Raw genomic sequence first — 9,256 nt, forward strand, 5'->3', positions numbered from 1 at the left:
CAACTACTCCACCTTTTTCGTATACGCACGTCAATAAAAAGCGCGCGCATTTATCATTTTTGATAATGCCGTTCAATTACAAAGTATTAGTAATGTTAAAATCAACGCTCCTGCTTTGTTTCTGTTGTCGCATAGATTTGACATCATTATGTCCTAGTTCGATGAAATTATTTTTTTTTAACGTGACCTTTCATTAATGTATTGTTTGTTTACAATTTATAAATAAGTTTTCATACTCCCGCTTTTGGTACAGCCTCCGTTCTATTAACCAATCATAGTCCAAATGCTACATCACGTGACAACGCTTCCTTGAGTCTGCTGCCCACCACCTCGTGTGAAACTTACGTTTTGCTAGTGCCTTTCGGCATTCAAATTTAGGAAATATTACCAACAAAATGAGTGACACAAAAACAGCCATTGCTCGTGATGGAACGATGCAAGCAACTGCTAAGGTAATTGCATTTTCTATTAACCCACTGCTGATGAAAATGACATTCGAAATAGCACACATCAAACTCAGCGACATCGCCATTTTGCTTGTATTTACGACACTTTAGATCCTCTAGAGTGGTATTGTTTCTCTTGTAAACTTTTGAAATAGAGTCTAAATTATTTATAGAACCTTTATTTTTAAAGGGTATTAGAATAGGGATATTGGTACGTTTTTATCTTGGAATGGATGTATATAAATATGTTATCTCTGGATCCCAAACGAAATTTATTATCGATAATCTAGACAGGTCTCAATATCTTGACTTGATATTTTAAAAGAAATCCAGTCTGATTTCCAATATGGCGGCCTATTTTGGCTCGCAAGGTCACTATTTGAAAAAATTAATTGCTAAAAACGGCTATTTTTGTTTGAAAATCTCAACTGAATTAAACTCTGTGTAATTGCAAAGATATTTAAATGTATTTAATGTTTATTAGTGATTTATAAGCTTATTTGTTGAAAGAAAAAGTCTATTTTTTAATCTACATGAAACCAAGCCAAATCAAATTTAAATTTCCTTTTCCCGCATTATTTTATTTTGGCCTCTAAAATTTGTCCATGACTAGTCTAGATCTAGACTAGACTATCTATATCTAGAATTGAGACTAGAGTTAGAAATCTAGTCTGACTTTATGAGTCAAGATCTAGACTATTAGTAGTATTAGATCTAGATCTAGTCTAAATTAAATGAAATTTAAAACCACTAAAATTAGTAAAATCACAATTTTCAGTAAATCTTTAGATGTAGATCTAGTCAATCTAGATCTAGTATTTAATAAGTTATTAAGTAACATTTTTCACACCTATTTCATTCATTGTTCAAAAGCCTTAGGCTTAAAATACAATATGTCAATAGGAAAAAAATGTATTATATCCTAAATGTTTCACACTGCAGCGATTTAACAAGGTTGATACCTTTTACTCAATCTTTAAAACACTGGTTGTCAGGAAATTTTGTGTTTAACCCATTAGCTCCTTCTGCAGTTGGAAAAGTTTTCCCGTTTTTTGTCCTAAAGTTAAAGCATTGTAGAATGTAGAGCGTTTCTATAATCCTCTATTCAATATACTTGCTTTAAACTTTTTATAATGATTTCTTCTAGTCTCGTTGCAAGCGTGATTACAAATCATTTTGGAGATTACTGATTCTATTTTTAATAAAAATGTGGAAGATTTTTATTGCTTAAATAATTTTTCAAATGAACAGGCCCATAGCCCCAGTGTAAGCCCCCACGTGGGAAAATGAGTATTTTTGAAGCTTTATATATCTTTTTAAACTAGACATACAGTTTTATTTTTTAAAGTTGTTTGTTTGTTAATATGTATTAGATCTTAAATTTCATTCATTTTTTCAAAATAAATATTTTTTAGGATTTTTTAAATTCGGGGTTATCTCTCTTTGTTTAGGGCCTGGAAAGGGTTTTGAACCGGAAATAGGAGCTATTGGGTTAACTGTTATGTTCACTAACCCCTATTATGTTCACTGTAGCTGTGTTGATATATGTATCGTAATATTTCAAGGGCCATAATTGGTAGAATTTAAGATTTTAGATAGATCTACAGACGGAGCATATCTTTGATTTCTCATTGTGCAGGTATTGTATAATTGAACTAGACAATTCAAGACTGAAAGCAACCCCCAGCATGTAATCATTTGTTTAGAAAACACATAACCAGACAAAAAGAAAATTCCGAAATATTCAAGAAGATGGTATTTACAAACTTTATGGTTTTTTCTGACCATAAGTCAAAACTTACACTTAGTGATTGGATCAGCTTTAAATCGAGCATATTGAGCAAAAGTTAATTTAGGGGTGGTGTTTACTGAATCTATTTTTAAAAAGCACAAAACTTTTTCCAGGAGGCTGAGAGAATTTTAGATGGTAAGAAACCGGATGAGGATGCTCAGACACGAGGACAACAGAAACAAATAGAAGAGTTAACAAAGGAAAAAACTCCAGAACCTCCTACAAAGAAATCTAAATTGACTAAAGACAGTACAATGGCAGCTACAGCTAAGGTACACCTATTTCTACCTGAATTTTTAAGATCAAAAGTGTCAAAACAATTTAATAACAAATGTACTCGATTTAAAGCTGGTTTATTCTTCTAATGTTTTCCAAGAAATACTTTATTTTTCAATTTTGTCTGGCTACTTATTGACTGATTCTTGACTATGATTCACTCTAATTAGTTAACCGAAACATGTCTGAATGAATAATAGTATATATTAATATGAGCATCCATGAAAGTGAAAATGTATATAGGTTAAAACTTTAAATATATATATATATTATATATATATATATTTTTTCGAAGGAGTCACTAAAAAAAAATAATTATTTATTGGTTTAATTATGGTTAGGGGTGTTATATACATCATGTCACAAGCAGCTGCTGACCCCAGTTGTTATGGTTTGTTGAAAATCATGTGTTCTGCATATTTTGACTCTTAATTTTAAAATGACTACTTTGTTCTTCAAGATTGTCCTTGAGCTATCATCTAAACATTTTAAATTGTTTCCTTTCAGGAGGGGAAAGCTTTGTTGTCTGGTGAGAAACTTGGTGACACACGACAGGAAACACAGAAAAGTAAAGCTAAGCCAGCACCAAAGAAAAATTCTACTATTGCCAAAACAATGGAAGAAGGTTAGGGTTTTTTTTTTTTTTTTTTTTTTTACAAAAGAGTGAGTTGATAATGAGCTTTGTTTTTTAAGCATCCCCCCAGAAAGGCAAATAGCCGCTATTAGATTTGTGTAGTCTGTATGTCCGTCTGTCCATTCTGTTTAGATCTCATAAACTAGAACAGATGCCGGTATTAAAAATCTGACATTATATTTTCTAAGACCTTTCAAAGTTCAGAAGCTACTTTTTTTTTTTTTTCTGAAATCAAAACATTTAATTTTCGAATCAACTTTGCAAGCATTTTTTTTTTCTTAAAAAATACACCTTTTGTACAACTATTTACTATTAATATTTAAAAAAAAACACTTGAGACTATTTAGTAAGGGAGATGGCCATTTACCATATTTTTAACACATTTATACAAACATTTTATTACAATTGTATTGCTAAATTAAGTTCTGTCATACTAACAACCTACATTTACAAAGAAATGTTTACTTTTTTTTTTAAAGAGAATAAAATCCATTTAGTATCCATATAAGTGGAATATAATTTAAAACAACAATGAAAAAGTAGTGATTCATATTATTCGCATGAACTGCGGTGCTATTGTTGAGGCACCACTCAAGATCTGCCAACTGCCTTTCTTCATTCCTCGCTGTCCTTTGTCTTTGATGTTATCTTCCCATCGCTTTCTGTCTTCATCTTCCTTGTACTGTTAAGGGAAGGTCTGTGCGAGTCCTGAGGAGCTTGTGGTGTGGCCATAGAGTTGAAGTTTTTTTGACAGTGGTTAGGTCATCATGGGGTCTAACTGCTGTATTAATCCTGTTTCTAATCATTTGTGATGTGGTCTTTGTGACACCTAGGATTTAACTATATCTTCATAACTTTCAGTTCATTGAATACATATGAATATTAACAATGTAATAATAATAACATTAATAAAACGTATCCTGTGGCATAAGTTGTTAGTTGAACTATCAGTACAACAGTATCTGCAACACTTTCGACACGTCCATGTCTCTTCTTTTTTGTATTGATGGAAACAGGGTTGTAGTTGTTGATAGTTTGTAGTTCAAAGTTTCTGATATTCTTTTTGAAAATAATGAAAACCTGCTTGAGTGGACAACTTCGGAGGCTGATTTTGAGTTTGTGTTTCCACACAGTCTTAGTAACTTTGTTGTTTCAGCACATTATTTTTTGCTTAGAATTGTTTTCAAGTATGGTTTGTAAAAATTAATGTAAAAAAAAATTCTATTCTTGTCATTAATTAATAATGAATACCATGTCTTTTTTCCTCAGCTAAATATGTTTTAGATGGTGAAGTTGATGTTAATGCTGGTCGCAAGACTCGTTCACAAAGCAGAGGAGATGCCCCTAAACCACCAGTGAAAAAAGCTGCTCCTAAGAGGGCAGCCAAAGAACCAGCAGCTAAAGGCAAAGGAAAGAAAGGAAAAGTAGAAGAACCTGCAGCAGAAGAAAGTGAAGAGAAATCTGAAGAGAAAAAGACAGAAGAGAAAAAAGAAGAGAAGAAACCTGCAGCTAAAGGCAAGAAAGGCAAGGCAGCAGCAGCAGCTGAGGAAGCCCCAGTAGCAGCCCCAACAGCAGAAGGTGACTCTGATGAAAAAAAGAGTGACAGTTAGTTCATAAATTTTTATTTTTTTGACATCAAAATGCATCTGGTCATCTGTACATTTTGTGAACATTTGATCACAGTGTTCTTACTAACTAGTTATGTTGGACTTGTATCCTTCACCAGGTGAAAGTTGCTTTCATATATATGGGATAAAAAAAAAATGATTGTAAAAAAAAAGGGGGGGGGTGACATTGGAACTCTTGTGTTTGAATGTTGACAAACTGACCATGACTCATCACAATAGTTTCAGTTGATTCAAAGTCTGCCACATTGCATAAAAGAAAAAATAACTGTGAGGGCTTAAACTCATTAATTAAACTAGAAAGGGGGAGGGAGAATTATTTTTGTTTTGTACAAATCACACATATGCAGTGTGGATGACATTCCTTACTCCCCCCTCTTTTTTTTTTTTTTTTTATCAAAGACTTAATTGTATTATTTTGGTTATCATGAACCATAAGAATAAGTCAATTCCCTGCAATAATGAAAATAGTCTTGGTCTACTGATTTTTCAAATAGGTTTTTTTTTAAGAAGTTAAGTGTTATGAGATAGGTGGTAAAACAATTTTCACTTGAACAAGATCTTTATTGAGCATGAGTATTCAATAAATAGAACATTGGTTTAGTATACATTTTTGTTCATTGTGAATATCATCTTTCATGTTCAATTTTAATGTTACTTTAAATTTCATTTATGAGGGAATTACCATACAATATTTTTTTTTTAGCCATGATATTGTATTATTTTTAAATGGATTGTTACTATTTAATGCAACATACCATGATCGCTGTTTTGTGCTAAGGGGGGGGAACATTTAACTTTTAACTGGCTTTCATTAGGTATACATATTTTTAATTTCTGTTGTTATATTTTTAACATCTTGTCCAATTTTTACATTTGAAACTTACTGTTAAAGTATTTACTCAATCTACATCTTGGTTTAACTTAGGTATATATGGAGGACCAGGAGAGCCATGTTGTTTGGGGGCTTGACTGTTGGTTGTTGTTTATAAATTGTATTCACCTTTTTTTCTTTTTTTTTTCTTCTGTCAAACTCGTAAAATGTGATGCATAATTTGTTTTTAAGTCTGATAAATTTTATCCCAACATTTTTTGTTTTGTTTTGTTTTATCTAATTAGCTTTATTTTATCTTTTGAGATAAAAAGGCAGCATCATATTGAAATTCACATTGTTTTCTGCAGTTATGTTAATCAGAATTCTGGTTTAGGCCCAAAGTGTTTTTTTCTCAGTGTATATCTATTCTTAATCAGGATGACAATTGATTGAATTAAATGCTGGACTTTTAGCTTAGTTTTTCAGATGTAACATTTTTATTTATTTGCTCCACTAATTGTTAATTTTTGTATTGTTATTCTAGAAAGATAATTTCAGAAAGTTGGGAAAGCTTGTAGGATTTATGAAGAAACTTTTTTTTAGAATCCATGTTTTATGTGTATTTGTGCAGATGTTCATAATATAATAGTTTATATAAGAAAGTGTAATTTCAATTTGTGTGTAATTTCAATTTGTGTATCCCCTTAAAATGAAATTTAAAAAGATTTATGTGCTGTAATTTTTCTTTCTACTTGACAATTATATATAGCATTGAGTTCATGTAATTTCAGTTATTGTAATTAAATTTTGAGATTTCATTTATTCCTTTTTACTATTTTTTTTTCTTCTTGAAAAGTACCTTGGTACTGTAAATTCTTTGTTTCAGAAATGTAGTGTTTGTTTTAATAACCCCCCCATTGTTGCTACCCTTGAAGATCATCTCCATCTATCATTAGTATGTGTCATTCTTTCTGCTTTCATAATAAAGTATGTTGTAACAATAATTCTTAATAAGACTTTTATTATTTTTGGGGGGAATTTTTTTTTTTATTTCACACAGCCACTTAAGTAGATTTAAGCAGAAATCTGAAAATTTTCAGTAATTGTTGCCTTTAATATAAAAGTACACATGAACGTCTCAAGTGTAGTATTTTTTTTGTTTTTTCTCAAAATAGTGACATCTGCTTTAGAAAACATGATGCATTTAGTAAACTACGAATAAATTGTGTGACTATAATTCCATATAATGGAAAACTACTAGTACTTAGTATTTAGAAGGATTAAAGGTTAGGAAGTATAAAATTATAATATGCATTGAAAATGATTGAGTATAACTTCCCTATAAACTTTTGCTGTTTTACTGATGTAATTGAGCTAACACAGCTTCACTACATTCAAGAATACAAGACCTACTTGTTCAAAACTCCATTCAAAAATGCTATCTCATAGTGCATTATGTTTGTAATGCTAATAATTTGCTATACCCCGGTATAATTTAAATTATAAAACTATATAGCTCTAGTAGTGAAATAAAACATCTCGATTGATTTCAGATTTTCAGAAGTTGATTTTCTTTTTATTTATGCCCAGGGTTGCAACATGACCTGGATAACACATGAAATTTAGTATGAACTATAATAGTCTTTGGAAAAAGAATGAATTGTTTTACAAGTTTCAGATGTTCCTTCATGTTTAATGATAACCAGGCAGTATTCGATGGATGAGGCAAAATTTTTCCTTGAAAAAATAAAGAAAACTTGGGATACTAGAATATTTGTTTAAAATTGAAAAAAACTCCAACTAAATGCCTGTAAATTATAAAGGTAGATTTAGAACTACATCTAGGTTATTGTGTTGATTTTGTGAGACTTACTTAGAAACTATTGGTGGGTTTTTATTTGTCTTGTATTGCTGTGGTATTCAAAAGGCTTTTTAAAAAATTTATTATAGCTTTTATATAGTGCTTCTTTCATGCTTATAGCATGCTCAGAGCGCTTTTGGTCCTATCTCATTTGTGGACCAGTGGGTGGGAGGGGGTATCTAGGAGTTGGTTTTCCGTGCTGCCTTTAGGAGCTCAGTAAACACAAGTCGGGTGTCGAACCTCGAGCCCCCTTCTAGGTAGCCAAGTTCAAGTGCACTTGGCCTCTCGACCACGCTTTGTAAAGCTGTTAAAGAGAGCCTCGTACTTTCAATGGACAAGCAACTGTGGAGAGACGTTTCTCCACCTACAAGGAGTGCTCTGCCACTAAATCATAGAAAAAGACCACTTTTGGTAGTTAGGGCAATTTTGGCAAAGAGGTTTCATGTTAAGCTCCTTAAGCATGATTGAGATATTCTCATTACTGGTATTTCACACTCACTTGTGGCACAACACAAGATCTGTTGACCATCTTTCTCCATTCGTCTTTTGCAGGCCCGCCCATTCTTTTATGTTGTCTTCGCATCACTTTCTGTGTCTGCTTCTTTTTCTTGGTACTGTTCCCTGAAGAAATGTCTTTGCAAGCCCTGACAACCTTGTAATATGGCCATAGAGTTTAGTTTCCGTTTTTTTATAGTAGTTAGCATGTCATCGTGGGGTCCAATCGCTGTACTAATCCTGTCTCTAATCTCTGTGATGCAGTCTTTGTGATACCTAGGATCTTTCTGTACCATCTAAATTCCATCGCTAGGATTTGTCTCTCTAGTTCCAATGTCCAAGACTTGTAAGCGTATTAAGAATGTGGCCATGGGCCACAGGAGCTTAAGTCTCATTTTAGTGTCGAGGGCTATGTGTTTGTCTTTACAAATTGCTATAGTTTTGCTGGTGCTGCTGTGGACTGTGCAATATTGTTTAGTTTTTTCATCTGAGATTTGTTTGTAAAATGTTTTACATGTTTTGGATGTTCCTTCAGAGTTGAAGATAATTTACTTCCTAGTCCAAATCTCCTGCAGGACGATGGGGGTGGGCAGGGTTAGAACTCGGGACCATCAAGAAGTCTGAACGACAGTCCAGTGCGCAAACCACAAGGCCAGGCAGCCATTTCACCTCCAATACTGATGTCCTGATACTTAGAAAAGCAATAACTATCTAACTAAATCAGAAGCTATTAAAGAAGATGAAATAAGTATTTAATTTTACAAACAAATCAACAATGACAAAGAGCACTCTTTCTTAAATAGGTGGATAAGAGAGTTGCCTGGTGTGTACTGACAGCTTTGTTGGGGGAATAGGAATAGGAAGAAACTCCACATGGTTAGTGTTACTTGGGGACAATTGCATTGGATCCAGGACCTGAGGACTGGCCCATGCATATGATATAACCCAGGTATACTAATGGTCATTGGCAACCTCAGACAGGACTTGTGTGATGAAGATCTGGTCCACACCTGGCCATTTGCGTAAAATTCTTCTTAACAGTCATTTACAAGAATAGAGCGCTTTGTTTAGTCCTAATGGACTTCAATGAAGGTACAGAATGTATCAAAAATTATACAAGAAAATTTATATTACATCTTTGCACATAAAATATCAAAGTAATGTATAAAACAGTAGAAATTTTTTTTTTAAAGTCTAAAAGAAAGTTTTGTTAATGTTTCATGTGAAAGTTGAGTGTGTGCTTTTCAAAGTGATTGAGGACAAAGTATTAATTTTTTTCACAAAAGTAACAGGGAATTTTAAATTAACCAGGA

The 9,256-nt window shown here is 32.5% G+C and overlaps 1 protein-coding gene across 1 annotated transcript; it reads left to right on the forward strand.

Annotated features, from left to right (window-relative positions):
- The first annotated feature begins 284 nt into the window (after nucleotides 1-284).
- On the forward strand, nucleotides 285-6,591 carry LOC106056066 (late histone H1-like). The gene is made up of 4 exons (XM_056008932.1): nucleotides 285-452; nucleotides 2,352-2,510; nucleotides 3,022-3,139; nucleotides 4,418-6,591. The coding sequence occupies exons 1-4, from the start codon at nucleotides 396-398 to the stop codon at nucleotides 4,756-4,758; spliced, it is 675 nt and encodes a 224-aa protein (XP_055864907.1). The 5' UTR covers nucleotides 285-395; the 3' UTR covers nucleotides 4,759-6,591.
- The last annotated feature ends 2,665 nt before the right edge of the window (nucleotides 6,592-9,256 follow it).

The sequence above is a fragment of the Biomphalaria glabrata genome, chromosome 13 (genome assembly GCF_947242115.1).
Source record: "Biomphalaria glabrata chromosome 13, xgBioGlab47.1, whole genome shotgun sequence".
Classification (NCBI taxonomy): Eukaryota; Metazoa; Mollusca; class Gastropoda; family Planorbidae; genus Biomphalaria; species Biomphalaria glabrata.

What these genes read in the sequence shown, in the direction of transcription:
- LOC106056066 (XM_056008932.1), top strand. Translation starts at nt 396, where the DNA reads ATGAGTGACACAAAAACAGCCATTGCTCGTGATGGAACGATGCAAGCA. An exon ending in CGATGCAAGCAACTGCTAAG is followed by an intron (nt 453 to 2,351) that starts GTAATTGCATTT and finishes AACTTTTTCCAG; the next exon opens with GAGGCTGAGAGAATTTTAGA. An exon ending in CAATGGCAGCTACAGCTAAG is followed by an intron (nt 2,511 to 3,021) that starts GTACACCTATTT and finishes GTTTCCTTTCAG; the next exon opens with GAGGGGAAAGCTTTGTTGTC.